The following is a 17,457-nucleotide window of genomic DNA, read 5'->3' as shown; positions in this document are numbered from 1 at the left end:
AGTCACACACACTAAGAATTCGAAGAAAGGAGAACCGATTCTTAAACTTCAATCTTGTAAAAAGTTCAACTCTCTCTCTCTCTCTCTCTCTCTCTCTCTCTCTCTCTCTCTCTCTCTCTCTCTCTCTCTCTCTCTCCTCTTCTCTTTCTTTCTCTCTTCTCTCTCTCTCTCTCTCTCTCTCTCTCTCTCTCTCTCTCTCTCTCTCTCTCTCGGTTGAAGGTTCTTGCCTAGCACCAGTTCTCTGCTGTCAATCCCCGCTGTTAGTCCCTGCTGTCAGTCTCTGCTGCCAGTCCTCACCTACACCGGAACTTTCCTGTCTACCCGTAGCCGTCCATGACACCAGAACATACAGTTGTGAAGTCAAGAACAACCCTGGAACCAGGAACCAACTCTTGAACTAGCTGATACAGCCTCGTCATTAGCCTTAAGCAAGCAAGCCGGCTGTATATAATATAAGATAAGCCAAACGGGCTTATACCATTTTCAAATGAATCACTTACTGGCGCAGATGATTAAAATTAAATAAGTAAATAAATAAAGAAAGAAATATAACTAATAAATGAATAAATTAGATCCAATCAATTAGAGTTATTCTTCCTAAGATTAAATGAACACAGGAATAACAATTAAATTGTCAATTATATATCATCCATACTTTTCATTCTACCTTCCACTTACTCTCTCCCTCTCTCTCTCTCTCTCTCTATCTTTTTCTCTAACAATCTCTAATTAAACTTATGTATAGAATTGTTATTATTGTATTGGGTGTTACTATTGTCTTGACTCACTTGTTATTAATACAATTAAGTTATAAGGGACCCTAAGGCAATTCTTAATCACTCCTAGATTAAACCCTAGATTAATAGAGCACTGAAATAATTAAAAGTGTCGAAAGGTGGATGTAAACATGTTAGCTTTACATTGCATCTAATCGAAATTTCCGAGAAAAAGAGCAGTCAGGCTGAGCGACAAAAAAAAAACCAACAAATATTTTTTTTATAAGACGTCTAAAACAGCAATAATATTCGCAAAACACTAAGGATTAACCGACTGAGTATATTTGTAAAATTATTCCACGTAGGTCACTTTGTAAAAAATAGTGTGTTGCATATAAATTCACAAAGCATTCTTACAGTTTTATCACATGCAGCCATCATTGGAGTGAAATCACTTTTCCTCCGTAAAGAGAAGAAAGAAGAAAAAAACAACGCTACGACATTAATTTTGTACACATGATGTGTTTGCCCATGTGTAAAATCATTCGTGTAGAATGAGCCACTTAGACTGGTTGTCAACAGCTTGTCTACCACACTTAGCCAGTTAACTGTCGTACTCTTGAAAAACACGTATTTAAAATTTGATCAGAAAACTCGTCTTTCAAATTAAATATTGGTCGATTTAGGGTAGCCCTGTTCGTCCTTAAGACACTCCGATTTTGTAATTCCAGTTAATTACATAGATAACATGGGCGCACACAAAAAGCCACGGAAGCAGTGACAAATATAGGTCTCTGTAATAACAACGCGATTCATGGGAGGGCAATAACCTTGAATTTAATACATATAAAAATACGATGACAAATATAAACGACGGCCTTTCTGTCAATTGCCTCGTGCGTATTTCTCGACTATCTCATAATTTGCATAAGCACTGAATGTCGGCTAGACACTTTTTAAGAATACGACCTGAAGGACGAATAGACACTCCGGTCGATTTAAATGAGCCCCAGGGACGTGGCTATATTGGCTCAAATTAAATGGTGCTTGGCACTGCATCCATCTCTTTAAAATGGATAACAGCATTCTTTTTAAAAAATATATAATTGAGAAATGGTATATAACGCCGTTTGTCAACAGTACGAAACAGACACCCTTTCTGTCACAACGCCTTCTATCCCGATACACACTGTGTCACTGGTCACGTTGTCCTGTGCCATCTGGTGCGCGAAGTGACTGGATTTTCTCTCACCAAGGAATTTACCCAATGGAAACCGTACGGTGCTCTTATTGGCTAACCAACCAGCGGCCTCGATGAGAAAAATATCCGCCATTTTGCTGTTGGCTGGGAATCGCGTTACTATAGTAAACAAGCGCTGATCGGCCGTTCATGAAAACAAGTTGCTGCTCGCTCGTTTAACTCAAAATTATTCAAAACGATCTCTCTAAAATGATATAAATGTGACTTCTTAAGGTTTTCTTCACGGTCAAAACCACACAACATTCTATTAATGATTACGTCCGAGGCAAAAAGGAATATTGACAGGTCGACCGAGAGTTGAACTCGTGAGACGACAAACATCAATGCGAAGTGTAGCGAGAGTCAAGCTATTGTTTGTCTTGTCCTATTCTATATAGAGAAAAGGATAAATAGTATAGCCTCGTGTGTGAGTGGTTGCGTGTCATAGTCTTGTTTTTAAATTGTTTCTGTTGTTTATGTGTGTAGTGATGACTCTCTCACACTCAATTTCAATGCCGAAAGAGGAATTCCCGCACACAAGAAAGGGGAATTGGGGTGGTATTTGGCATACATATTGTATAGTATCTAGTTCTAAATAGATAACTGATTAGAATTATATTATGATATATAAACACAATGCCAAATACAATTCCGAAGTTTTCTTATTTCAAATGAAGTAAAGCTCCAAAACCTAATGGTAGTGATTGTAGTACTGAGTGTTAGTGAGGTGATGTGGTGTTGGTGGTGGTTGTAGTTGTAGTAGTAATAGTGATGATGATGTGGTGGTGGTGATGATTGTAGTTGTAGTAGTAGTGGTAGTGATGATGATGTGGTGGTGGTTGTAGTAGTAGTGGTAATGGTAATGATATGGTGGTGGTTGTAGTAGTAGTGGTCGTGATGATGATGTGGTGGTGGTGTTTGTAGTAGTAGTGGTAATGATGCGGCTATGTGGTCTAGTAGTATGACACTCGCTTCCGGATCGGAAGGTCCTGGGTTCGAGCCTCGCGCTCGGCGCATAGTTGAGTCCTTGGAAAAGGCTCTTTACTCACATTCTCTCACCGTACTCAGGTGTAAAATGAGTACCTGGCCGTTAACAGAGTTGTCTTTGTCCGAAAAATTGTAATATCGCCTAACAGGCGTCATGTCCCGTCCTACATGTTAAATGTTGACCAGGGACCCCTTGTAAAGCGCTTTGAGCACATTTAGTAGATATTGCACTATATAAAGCTCAATTTAAAAAAAAATATTTCAATGATGATGATATGGTGGTGGTGGTTGCAGTAGTGTTGGTGGTAGTGATGATAATGTGGTGGTGGTTGTAGTTGTAGTAGTAGTGATAGTGATGATGATGTGGTGGTGGTTGTAGTAGTAGTGGTAGTGATGATGATGTGGTTGTGGTGGTTGTAGTAGTAGTTGTAATGGTGATGATATGGTGGTAGTGGTGGTTGCAGTAGTAGTGGTAGTGATGACGGGTTGTGGTGGTTGTAGTAGTAGTGGTAATGGTAATGATATGGTGGTAGTGGTGGTTGTAGTAGTAGTGGTAATGGTAATGATATGGTGGTGGTTGTAGTAGTAGTGGTCGTGATGACGATGTGGTTGTGGTGGTTGTAGTAGTAGTGGTAGTGATGCTATTGTGGTGGTGGTTGTAGTAGTTGAGGTAGTGATGTGGTGGTGGTTGTAGTAGTAGTGGTGGTGGTGGTTGTGGTAGTAGTGGTAATGATGATGATATGGTGGTGGTGTTTGCAGTAGTAGTGGTAGTGATGACGATGTTGTTGTGGTGATTGTAGTAGTGGTAGTGATGATGATGTGCTGGTGGTGGTGTAGTAGTAGTGGTAGTGATAATGATGTGGGGCTGGTGGTTGTAGTAGTAGTGTTAGTGATGATATTGTGGTGGTGGTTGTAGTAGTAGATGATGTGGTGGTTGGAAAACACATTACAGGTTATTATAATACATGATTACACACATTCTCTAACTTCATTTTTTGACAGCTTCGTTGTGCCATAAATATACGCAACAGTTCTGAAACATTTTATTGTGGATTTTGATATTGTTTGTTGTTTTTCTTGTGTCGTTATGTTGACATAGATACCGAATGAATGGTAATTACTACATTCTCAGCCAACAACAAAATGGCGCTGAATGCTTTCATTGGTGGACACTTTTTAGGCTTCGTACGTATTCTCATTCGTTTAATTCTATGTCTCTCACTCACATGGGGTGGGAAATTTCCTGGTTCCTTTTAAAGGCTATTACTATCAGTGCTTCTGATGTTATCTGATCAGAGAGATGAGTGGCGTACCATGATCACCTATGTCTGGCACCGTGACCTTCGTTATTCACGACGGCCACGCTGGCACAGACTTGGTACTTGAAGAAGAAGAGGACTATTGGTGTGGCCACATTGATTACCCGAGAAAATGGGTCGAATTCATGTCATGGTCGAATTATAACCATTTTCAAATACAGTCCACTCCGGATAATCGCAACACCTTGGTATCAGCGAAAATGTTGCGATTAACCGAAGTTGCAATTAACCGAAGTTGAGTCTCCTGTCCACGATTGCAACATTATACAGATATATTATGGTGAATTCAAACCAGTTGTTGTAACCACAGACTGAGCAATTGGATTGAAGCAAAAACCATGTGGCAGCCCTGGTTGTATAGATTTTGACAAGCAGAAGCAGATTTGATGCAAGCCGATTGGATGAACGTTCAATCTTTTGTTCTCAGCATTTTTAAGAGTCGAAGAAGCTCTCACCAAGCCCGTTGGTCACAATGAACTTGTCAATCCCAATAGGGATATCATAATCAACGTTATGCATTTTTGTACAGAAATAAGAAAAATAAATTTTGTATTTGAGCGCTTGGCTTGTAGTTGGTTTGTTTACAAATAACTTCTCCGCCGGTGATGTCCAATCAAGGGACGCTACTCTTCCGCTAATCTCATTCCCTATACAATGGATATCATCGCTCAGTCTCCCCTTTACAACTCCATTCTCTACCTGTTGTCGAGACTATGACCAGCCCGCTCGTTTCATATCTAATGGTCACATAAAAGGCCGCTCATAAGTGCACATTGCCTCTCTGGTTTTATGAGTAAATAAATGAATGAGTGAAAATATTCTTGCGAAATGAAACAGAAACGGTTGAATTCTTTGACGGTTTGGTTAATTCACAAGCTGATATATGTAGTTGCTGTTCGTGATTTCTACAAACAAATTATTAAAAAAAAGATTTGCAGGGATAGAAACATCACCGTGCACTTTTACTTTATAATTATTTCAGTAAGTCTTTCCTCAAAATATTTTTCTTTTTTTTGTATTTACAATTCTAACATGTGTAAGTCATTTTCTTCTTCTGATTCTGATTCACTTTAAACTTTAAGCATGCCACGCCACGGATGGCATTCAACATTGGCAAAAACTCTCAAACCTGGGACTTCAGTGAAAACCTCGTGAGGTCCCAGGTTTGAGAGTATTTGCCAAGATGAGGGTTATATAGATCGATCGATATTTGAAGGACAAGTTTTCCGGCCAAATTTTTAAATTCCTGTCTTACAGGAGTACGGCAGTTGACTGGTTAAATATAGATACACACCCAACAATAATGTGTTTAAAATAACTGGAGCAGAAAAAGGTTGGTTGTGTTTTCGAGGAAAATAAAATAAGGTTATTCGAGCTACACTACGAACGAAGGCATAAAAATGGACAAACCAAAAAGAAAATCTTGGAAAAATAGCAATAGGTTTTGAATGGGCATTATTTATTCATACCTTTTTTATTGTCGTGAACAATATATACCGTATCTCTCTCTCTCTCTCTCTCTCTCTCTCTCTCTCTCTCTCTCTCTCTCTCTCTCTCTCTCTCTCTCTCTCATTATATATATATATATATATATATATATAATATATATATATCCTTCTCTCTCTCTCTCTCTCTCTCTCTCTCTCTCTCTCTCTCTGTGTGTGTGTGTGTGTGTGTGTGTGTGTGTGTGTGTGTTTTGTGTGTTTGTATTTCTTTTTCATGTAATTATGAAATAACTGAGAAACAAATACGCAGTCCGGGGACAGACAGAGACACGAAGTTAAAATATTGGATTAATTGATTGAATATGTCTATGACATTTTCTAATATCACTTGATTGACCGGATTGCTTGAAACTATCGAACTATTTTTACATGGGGAACAAACATAATATGGTTCCATAGTTCACATATTCCGTCTAGTTGTTACATTTTCAGATTATAACGGATTAAGACATTGTATTGTTGTAAATAATACCATGCAATTATTGGGCGACGTGGTTATAGCTTGAAATGCCAGATTTTTATAATTGATTCTTGTCAGTAAAAGGACAATAGAATATAAAGTTGATATTATAATAATAATAATAATAATAATAATAATAATAATAATAATAATAATAATAATAATAATAATAATAATAATAATAATAATAATAATAATAATAATAATGGTGAATATCATTTGTTGTTGTAGTATTAGTAGTATTAGTAGTAGTAGTAGTAGTAGTAGTAGTAGTAGTAGTAGTAGTAGTAGTAGTAGTAGTAGTAGTAGTAGAGTAGTATAGTAGTAGTAGTAGTAGTAGTAGTAGTAGTAGTAGGAGTAGTAGTAGTAGTAGTAGTAGTAGTAGTAGTAGTAGTAGTAGTAGTAGTAGTACTAATACCGACTCTATACCTAAGTACCTCACAACAACATAACTACTACTACTACTACTACTACTACTACTACTACTACTACGACGACGACGACGACGACGACGACGACGACGACGACGACTACTACTACTACTACTACTACTACTACTACTACTACTACTACTACTACTACTACCACCACCACCACCACCACCACCACCAATGAGGTACTGAACTCGACAGCAGAAGTCCTTAGATACTACAAAGGTAAGAAAATGAATCATGGGTAACCAACGAATGCACTTGAGCGATGTGACAAAACAATAGTAATAATAATAATAATAATAATAATAATAATAATAATAATAATAATAATAATAATAATAATAATAATAATAATAATAATAATAATAATGATAATAATAATAATAATAATAATAATAATAATAATAATAATAATAATAATAATGATAATAATAATAATAATAATAATAATAATAATAATAATAATAATAATAATAATAATAATAATAATAATAATATAATAATAATAATAATAATAATAATAAATAATAATAATAATAATAATAATAATAATAATAATAATAATAATAATAATAATAATAATAATAATAAACAATCTTTAACTGATAATCATTTGTACCAATAACTAAATTTCCATAATCCACACGAGATGTGAGGCCAATATACACGTACAAGAATATCCTGTTTGTATACAGCAAACTGGCGTGTTCTGAAGATTTTTAACATTTCATTTGAAGTTGAAGTGTAAGTAAGAATAGCAGCAACATTTTAAAACAAATAAAAGTTATCTAGGTATTGTGGAGGCAACGTGAGATGTAGACTTTTATTTGTGATCTGTTATAAAATATGACAATAATTAGTCAAGAGTTTGTGAAGATGAAGTTTGACAAGAACAAATTTGCATAAATAAATAGTATATGTCGATAGGTGGACATTTTGAAGTGAAAACAATTGGGTTGGGGGGGGGGGGGGGGGGGGTTCCAGTCGTTTGTCAGTAAGTTGGTGATGATAGCTAAATGGATAGGTGTAGAGCGTGTCTGTCTCTTTAATTTAAGGGTGAGGAAAAAATTTTAATAAATAGACCAAAAAAAAGTTATTTTGTTTGTTTTGTTTTGTTTTGTTTTGTTTTGTTTTGTTTTTTTTTTTGTCTTTGTTTTTAATATATTGTTTTTGGTTAGTTTGTTTTTGTTTTGCTTTTGAAGAAGAAGAAGAAGAAGGAGGAGGAGGGGGAGAAAATTTTATTGAAAAGTAAACTATTTGGGGCAAGAGTTTATTTTTGCAATATTTAAAGTTTTGTTAGTATTAAAATTTATTAGTAGTAGTATTATCATCATCATCATCATCATCATCACTATCATTATATTATCATTGGATTGCAAACAATACGAACCTTCATTGTTGTCAGAATATTATAGATGCCTTGTGAGAATTAACTTTGTCACTATCTCTGTCAATGCCCTAGCTCGGATTCAAGTTCCGTTCAATGTCGGTATAGCAGCGGTTCAATTTGTAGTCTAATGGAATGTACAGTATTCTCCTGATTCAAGCACGCTGTCGAGAAAGACAAAAAGCGTGCTAGAATCCGAGCGTGTCGAAATCCAATGCTCATGGGATGTCACGAATACATTCAGTCACACAGCTCCAATGTGTCGCATTGCATAGCGTGCTGGAATTCGGCCTGCTAGAACCATAGATAATACAGGGCTAGAACCCAGCGAGCACTTTAATAGGCAGCTACTATTATTATTACAAACTAACAAGATTGGATGATAACCAGGATCGGTCGCACGGCGATAATTTTACACTGTGCTGAATGATAATGATGATAGCTTTGTTGTAATTATCGTGATGATACCAAAGTGATGGTAGTAGTGGTGCTGTTGATGACAATAATAGTAGCGGTGGTGGTAATGGTGATGGTGGTGGTAGTGTGGTGGTGGTGGTGGTGGTGGTGGTGGCAATGGTAGTTGTGATGGCTGTGGTAAAGGGGGGGGGGGTCATGTTATATGTTATTGATGAAACGATGATGGTAATTATGATGGCGGTGAGGGTCATGATGGTGCTAATGATAAGATAAGATAATAAAAGTTAAGTTATTATTCCAAAAAGGAAAGGTGACTTGGATACATGACGCTCACGCACCAAGACCAAAACACACACACACACACACACACACACATATATATATATATATATATATATATATATATATTATATATATATATATATATATACATATATCTGTGTGTGTGTGTGTGTGTGTGTTTGTGTTTATAGAATCTACATCACAGTTACAAACTTGGGAGCAGAGAGCTCTGATACAAGATAAATATCTAAAAGGATGTTGTGAAACAGTGCGAGACAAAGCAGAAGGAATATACAAAACAAAAAAAAAAAAGAAAGGGAAAAAAACATTGAAAAAAAAAATCAGCCTGAATTGACAGGAGGTCGGAGCTCAGACCTCCAAGATACCGGTCAGATGTGCTACCATTACACAACATGGGCCGTTTTCACGAACGCGGACTAATTAGCGCTGATATCTCTGGCTTTAGTCAATGACTTGAAAAAATCGGATTTCATGTGAGCTGACAAGCAAGTCAGGGACTAAAATCACGGCACTTTCGGACTAAGTTTTAGTCATTTGCCGAAGCAAGACTTCATGATTTATTAGTCTGAGTCCAGTTACTAGGTGACGTCATAGCGTCAACAAGATAGCAGCTATTTTTAGATTGAGTGTGTGCTTTTCTTAGGAAAGAAAATACGTCGGTTACGAATGACAGAGGCAAAAAGTGTCCTGTTGCCATTGACACTGGCTTTAAAAAACTATATGATAAGTGCAGATCGTCGAAAGTATACATTTTTGTGATAAAAAAATAATTAAAAACTGAATCTATGGGCTCGGTCATTGAGAGTGCATAAAAAACTCCGAAATCAAAGGGTTTGCGTCAAAGAACAACAAAATAAATGATGAGAAGGTATATAGTGGAGACAAAAGTTATTTTGTTGACATTGCAATTGACTGAAATAATGTGATTAATCAGAACACACTTTCTCTTTTGTGTAATTGTTTTGTTTTGTTTTGTTTTGTTGGGGTTTTTTTGGGGGTTTTTTTGGGGTTTTTTTTTTGTTTTTGTTTGTTTATTTTTGTTTGTTTTTTTGTTTTTTTTTTTTGGGGGGGGGGGTTGGTTCAATTTCTTTGAGTTTCAATCTCGGTGTAAGTAAAATAAATCAAATATGAACTCCAATTGTAATTCCTATGCGGTGATGTGTCTTCAGCATAATATTTCAGGGGAAGACAGAAATACTTTTCCAGACGTCAGCCCCAATGCAGCGTCGTAAGGAAGCCCTTTCAAAGGGACATGCTACAAAACGGCACGCAGCTTGGCGGATGCGACTCGCACATGGTATCCAAGAAAGAGTCATTCCGCTAAAAAAAATGTACTAATGTTGATAATAATGGTTATAATGATGATAAAGTGATGATGATGATGATGATGATGATGATGATGATGATGATGATGGTGAAAATGATAATGGTAATAATATTTTTAAATAAATAAAATTAGAAAAAAATAAATTTAAAAAATATTATTAATAATAATAATAATAATAATAATAATAATAATAATAATAATAATAATAATAATAATAATAATAATAATAATAATAATATGATGATGATGATGATGATGATGATGATGATGATGATGATGATGATGATGATGATGATGATGATGATGATGATAATGATGTGACATAATAATAATAATAATAATAATAATAATAATAATAATAATAATAATAATAATAATAATAATAATAATAATAATAATAATAATAATAATAATAATAATAACAATAATAATTTTTCTTTGTGGCATGCAATATAAAGATAAAGCAATGTTTTATACGTTACACTCATGATGTTGGACAAAACAATGCACAATGCGTGTCGATAACAATCGCGTGACTACTCCATTAGTCAGCGAAATTCTATGCGATTACATAAGTGAAATTGATAAACCATTGTTTACCTTCCGAAAGCGATGTTTACTACATATTTTAATTTTAATTTTATTTTATAAAAATGTGTTAGTGTTACGTTACCAAATTGTTGCATCGAGCAGCTAAATTCGGTTTTCTGTTGCGACTCAAAATAAAGCAATGGTGTTTGCAAGCAAGTTAATATACAGAGAATACCTCCCCCTCCCCCCCCACCTCCCCCTCCCCCAAATGACAATAAAATAACAGGGGGGGGGGGGAATAACCAAAAAAAACAAGAAGAAGAAGAAGATAAGAAGAAGAAGAGGAATAAGAAGAAGAAGAAGAAGAAGAAGAAGAAGAAGAAGAAGAAGAAGAAGAAGAAGAAGAAGAAGAAGAAGAAGAAGAAGAAGAAGAAGGAAGAGGAGAGAGAAAGCCACAACTTATAAACCCAACCAAAACGAACATGTATAAAGTGTTTATGGATTCTAATTCTTTTTTTTTTTTTTATTATTATTATCATCATTCAACTCATTCACTATCATTTTTTTCCCCCTCCATTTTCTATCTCTATCGCCTTAAAACTACAATCGCGTGCTTAACATAACAATGTATCTTTGATATAAAATAATGATGGTTGTATGTAATTGGGATGGCAGTTTAATGGCCTTGAAATAATCATTTCAAACCATGCTCATTAGATAGTCAGTGAGGTACTAAAATACCATGGGACATGATAACAAGTTTGAAAGACAGACAGGCATTCCATGAGGAAAGGAAATTTATTTTTAAAAATTAAAAATTGAGTTTTATATAGAGCGATATCCACTAAATGTACTCAAAGCGCTTTACAAGGGGTCCCTGGTCAACAGCAACATTTAACATGTAGGACAGGACATGACGCCTGTTAGGCGATACTAATTTTTTCCGGACAAAGACAACGCTGTTAACGGCCAGGTACTCATTTTACACCTGAGTACGATGAGAGGATGTGAGTAAAGAGTCTTTTCCAAGGACTCAACTATGCACCGAGCGCGAGGCTCGAACCCAGGACCTTACGATCCGAAAGCGAGTGTCATACCACTAGACCACATAGCCGCACATAGAGATTCAAAAACAACGGGTTGAGTTAATTATTGGAATCCTTAGGTTAATGTCCTGAGTTACAAATTAATTATAGTTTTGTTGGACAGAGAAACATAAAACAACAAGAAATAAAGAGGGACAAAGTAGGCGGTGGTGTAGAGTAGAGTTTCCTTGTCGAACAACAGTGGCGTTTATGGAATAGTTTGGTTAAATGATAAAAATAATACATATTACCGTATTTCCCAATAAACTTACATGCCCTAATAAACGAACACCTCGTCAGATTTCCATTCGCCCCTTTCAGTTGTTGTTGTTGTTGTTGTTGGTGGTGGTGGTGGTGGTGGTGGTATTGTTGTTATTGTTGTTGTTGTTGTTGTTGTTGTTGTTGCGGGCAGGGAGGTACATATTGTGTCTTCTATCCCCTTGTATATGTTTTCCAGCATGCTTTCTGTCTTTGTCTTGGAATGAAATTACTTGGTTTTGTCCTGGCCCTGGCCGAAGTCCTAGCTGGGAGGGAAACAGTCAAATGCATATTTTTTTTTTTTTTTTTTTTTTTTGGGGGGGGGGGGGGTTATATTTTTTCCCTTGTAAATCATCTCACTGTTATGTATTATTATATTTGTAAATTTGAATGTATAATGTAAGCATTTGAGTGTATTCCTCTTTGTTGGATTTTGTGCTTGTGTCCGGATGAGACTTATAGGTGATCTCAAACTAAGTACATTGGTGGTGTGCTCTTGTAATCTACATCTGTTCCCTATTTGTTCCCAGTTCCCCTTTGTCTTACTTTTTCCTGGGTGCTTTAATTGTAATTCTAGAACTTTTTACTATCCCATTTTCTTCCTTTTTACCGCTTGGGAATCCCACGTGTTGTAGACATCTTTTATTTATTTTTTTATCTATTTTACAATGTTATTACATTTTTTTCTCTTTTATTTTTTTTTTTTTAATTGTTATTTAACTTTTTTTTAGTAGTAGCAGCAGCAGCAGCAGCAGCAGTAGTAGTAGTAGTGTAGTAGTAGTGTAGTGTAGTAGTAGTGTAGTAGTAGTAGTAGTAGTAGTAGTAGTAGTAGTAGTAGTAGTAGTAGTAGTAGTAGTAGTAGTAGTAGTAGTAGTAGTAGTAGTAGTAGTAGTAGTAGTAGTAGTAGTAGTAGTAGTAGTAGTAGTAGTAGTAGTAGTAGTAGTAGTATAGTAGTAGTAGTAGTAGTAGTAGTAGTAGTAGTAGTAGTAGTAGTAGTAGTAGTAGTAGTAGTAGTAGTAGTAGTAGTAGTAGTAGTAGTAGTAATAATAATAAGAATAATGATGACAATAATAATAATATTAATAATAATAATAATAATAATAATAATAATAATAATAATAATAATAATAATAATAATAATAATAATAATAATAATAATAATAATAGTAGTAGTAGTAGTAGTAGTAGTAGTAGTAGTAGAAGTAAAAAAATTGTAAAATACATAAATAAAATTTTAAAAAGATGTCTACAACACGTGGGGTTCCCAAGCGGTCACCCGTCTAAATACTAACTACGCTTGACGTTGCTTGAATTCGGTGATCGGACGAGAACCGGTATTTTCAACGTAGTATGGTCGTAGACAACAAATGTCGACAATGCAATTTAATATAATATTAAAACACTATTGCCAATTTATATACTCCAACCACCATTGATGACACACGGTACACGTTATATATTGCATTTTCTATTATTTGTTTTCCACGTTCATTTATTTATTATGCCGACGAAGGGTTTGTACCCGAAACGTCCATTGTGTGTTTGTTCCCATCCCAAGCCTCTCCATTGTCACTCTTTCGTTTTTATTTTCACGAGGGAAAGAGAGCCCTACCCTGTGTTATCTATGGGGGCAACCCCCACCACAGAGGGGTCATGTGTGGCATATCCCCTTACAGGGAGAACGCTACCCTATTTTGCGCATCCGACTCTCGTCCTCGCTTCCGGTAAAGTGTCTCATGCCGCTTTCAAGATAGCCAATCGCCATTTTGAATGTTGTCAGTCTTGTGATAAATTCTAAGTTCACAAAGTAAGAGATCGAAAAAAAACAACCAAAGGTGAAATAACAATAATAAAAAAAAAACAACAAATAAAAGAAAAAAATATATGAATAAATGAACGTGGAAAACAAATAAAATATAACGTGTACCGTGTGTAATAAATGGTGGTTGGAGTATATAAATTAGCAATAGTGTTTTAATATTATATTAAATTCTATTGTCGTGATTTGTTGTCTACGACCATACTACGTTGAAAATACCGGTTCTCGTCCAATCACCGAAGTCAAGCAACGTCAGGCATGGTTAGTACTTAGATTGGTGACCGCTTGGGAACCCCACGTTTTGTAGACATATTTTTTTATTTATCTTTTTTACAAGTTTATTACATTTTTTTTCTCTTTTATTTTTTTTTAATTGTTGTTTAACTTTTGTTTTGTTTTTTAGTAGTAGTAGTAGTAGTAGTAGTAGTAGTAGTAGTAGTAGTAGTAGTAGTAGTAGTAGTAGTAGTAGTAGTAGTAGTAGTAGTAGTAGTAGTAGTAGTAGTAGTAATATAATAATGATGATGACAATATAATTAATAATAATAATATACTGATAGTAATAATAATAATAATAATAATAATAATAATAATAATAATAATAATAATAATAATAATAATAATAATAATAATAAAAGTACTACTACTACTACTACTACTACTACTACTACTACTACTACTACTACTACTGCTACTACTACTACTACTACTACTACTACTACTACTATACTACTACTGATACTACTACTACTACTACTACTACTACTATACTACTACTACTACTACTACTACTACTACTACTCTCTTTATCTTTATATCTCTCTTTCTCCAACTAAAAAAGATTGCTTCCATTAGACGGTTCATATCTGAGGATGTGATCAAGCACCTGGTTGTGTCCCTCGTACTATTGAAATTGGATTATTGCAATGCTCTGTTGTTTGGCGTTTCGCAATATAATCTGAGACGTCTTCAGATTGTCCAAAACAGCGCTGCCAGACTAGTATTCATGAAGCGTAGGTGCGACCTCTGCTCCATGACCTGCATTGGCTACCTGTTGAGAGAAGGATTAAATTCAAAGCTTGTGTTTTAGTGTATCGTTGTCTTGAAGGTACTGCCCCTCCTACCTTTGGAACTCATTGAAAGATATTCAAAACCCCCCTTACGTTCGGCCAGTGATTCCACAAAACTAGTTGTCCCTCGAATTCGGAAAAATGCTGGAATAGATCCTTTTCTCATTCGGACCCTCTGTTTGGAACGCCTTACCGCGGGCATTCGTGAAAAAGAATCTTTGTCTATTTTTAAACGTTCGCTTAAAACATATCTGTTTCGATTTTAGTAGATGGTATGAGAAGCAAGATAGGTTTAGTCTTGTTGTGTGTTGTTGTGTGTGTGTGTGTGTGTGTGTGTGTGTATGTGTGTGTGTGTGCTTGTGTGTGTGAATGGTTCTGTTTCAGCCAAAGTAAATTTGTAATTGAAGCGCTTAGAGTCTGGTATCTCGGAGTTATAGCGCTATATAAGTTTTCAGCATTATTATTATTTTTATTTATTACTACTACTACTACTACTACTACTACTACTACTACTACTATACTACTACTACTATACTACTACTACTACTACTACTACTACTACTACTACATACTACTACATACTACTAACTACTATACTACTTACAAAAAAAAAACAAAAGATAAATAACAATAAAAACAAAACAAAAACAAATAAAAGAGAAAAAAAGAGAAAGAAAGAAAAATGTAATAAAAATGTAAAATAGATAAATAAAAAAAAGATATCTACAACACGTGGGGTTCCCAAGCGGTCACCTATGTAAGTACTAACCACGCCTGACGTTGCTTGACTTCAGTGATCGGACGAGAACCGTTATTTTCAACGTAGTATGGTGGTAGACAACAAATGTCGACAATGCAATTTAATATAATATTAAAACACTATTGCTAATTTATATACTCCAACCACCATTGATTACACCGGTACACGTTATATATTGCATTTTCTATTATTTGTTTTCCACGTTCATTTATTTATTATGCTGACTAAGGTTTGTACCCGAAACGTCCATTGTGTGTTTGTTCCCATCCAAAGCCTCTCCATTATCACTCTTTCGTTTTATTTTCACGAGGAAAGAGAGCCCTACCCTGTGTTATCTATGGGGCAAGCCCCACCAAGAGGGGTCATGTGTGGCATATCCCCTTACAGGGAGAACGCTACCTGTTTTGGCATCCGACTCGCGTCCTCGCTTCTTGTGAAGTGTCTCATGCCGCTTTCAAGATAGCCAATCGCCATTTTGAATGTTGTCAGTCTTGTGTTAAATTCTAAGTTCACAAAGTATGAAACCGAAAAAACAAAAACAAAAGGTAAATAACAATTAAAAAAAAAACAACAACAAATAAAAGAAAAAAATATATTAAATAAATGAACGTGGAAAACAAATAAAATAAATGCAATATAACGTGTACCGTGTGTAATCAATGGTGGTTGGAGTATATAAATTATCAATGGTTTTTTAATATTATATTCAATTCTATTGTCGTCATTTGTTGTCTACGACCATACTACGTTGAAAATACCGGTTCTCGTCCGATCACCGAAGTCAAGCAACGTCAGGCGTGGTTAGTACTTATTTGGGTGACCTGACCGCTTGGGAACCCCACGTGTTGTAGACATTTTTTTTTATTTATCTTTTTTCAATTTTATTACATTTTTTTTCTCTTTTATTTTTTTTAATTTGTTTTTTTTAAATTGTTGTTTTAATTTTGTAGTAGTAGTAGTAGTATAGTAGTAGTATAGTTAGTAGTATGTATAGTAGTGTAGTAGTAGTAGTTAGTTAGTAGTAGTAGTATAGTAGTAGTAGTAGTAGTAGTAGTAGTAGTAGTAGTAGTAGTAGTATATAATAATAATAATGATGAAATAATAATACTAATAATAAATACTAATATATAATAATAATAATAAATAATAATATAATATATAATAATAATAATATAATAATAATAATAATAAATAATATAATAATAATAATAATATATAATATATAATATATACTAATAATAATTACTATATAATACTACTATACTATATATATATACTATATACTACTACTACTACTACTACTACTTCTACTATACTACTACTACTACTACTACTACTAACTACTACTACTACTACTACTACTACTACTACTACTACTACTACTACTACTACTACTACTCTCTTTATCTTTATATCTCTCTTTCTCCAACTAAAAAAGATTGCTTCCATTAGACGGTTCATAGTCTGAGTATGTGACCAAGCACCTGGTTGTGTCCTCGTACTATTGAAATTGGATTATTGCAATGCTTGTTGTTTGGCGTTTCGCAATATAAATCTGAGACGTCTTAGATTGTCCAAAACAGCGCTGCCAGATTAGTATTCATGAAGCGTAGGTGCGACCTCTGCTCATGACCTGCATTGGCTACCTGTTGAGAGAAGGATTATAATCAAACTTGTGTTTTATGTATCGTTTGTCTTGAAGTACTGCCCTTCCTACTTTCGGAACTTATTGAAAGATATTAAAAACCCGCCATTACGTTCGGCAGTGATTCCACAAAACTAGTTGTTCCTCGAATTCGGAAAAATGCTAGGAATGAGATCCTTTTCTCATTTCGGACCCTC

At 34.8% G+C, this 17,457-nt stretch overlaps 1 protein-coding gene and 4 pseudogenes across 3 annotated transcripts in view; 2 read left to right on the top strand and 3 right to left on the bottom strand.

The window, feature by feature from the left end:
• Positions 1-8,244, bottom strand: part of LOC144973590 (uncharacterized) — a 17,118-nt gene extending 8,874 nt beyond the window's left edge. Inside the window, exon 1 of one of the 3 annotated variants that reach the window (XM_078916222.1) lies at positions 8,052-8,244. In XM_078916222.1, coding sequence (XP_078772348.1) covers positions 8,052-8,057 — 6 coding nt within the window. In that variant the 5' untranslated portion in view covers positions 8,058-8,244. Of the gene's footprint in view, positions 1-1,133; positions 1,297-7,280; positions 7,364-8,051 lie in introns of those variants that run through there. The other 2 variants (XM_078916223.1, XM_078916221.1) reach the window with 2 other exon arrangements.
• A 4,968-nt stretch (positions 8,245-13,212) lies between these two features.
• Positions 13,213-13,331, bottom strand: LOC144974254 (5S ribosomal RNA; annotated as a pseudogene).
• Positions 13,332-13,979: 648 nt separating this feature from the next.
• On the top strand, positions 13,980-14,098 carry LOC144974259 (5S ribosomal RNA; annotated as a pseudogene).
• Positions 14,099-15,575: 1,477 nt separating this feature from the next.
• Positions 15,576-15,694, bottom strand: LOC144974264 (5S ribosomal RNA; annotated as a pseudogene).
• Positions 15,695-16,345: 651 nt separating this feature from the next.
• On the top strand, positions 16,346-16,469 carry LOC144974325 (5S ribosomal RNA; annotated as a pseudogene).
• The last annotated feature ends 988 nt before the right edge of the window (positions 16,470-17,457 follow it).

This window comes from Berghia stephanieae, chromosome 5 (assembly GCF_034508935.2).
Source record: "Berghia stephanieae isolate SIO BIC M18660-M18661 chromosome 5, UCSD_Bste_1.3, whole genome shotgun sequence".
Lineage (NCBI taxonomy): Eukaryota > Metazoa > Mollusca > Gastropoda > Nudibranchia > Aeolidiidae > Berghia > Berghia stephanieae.
This window is presented reverse-complemented; position numbering and strand designations above follow the sequence as displayed.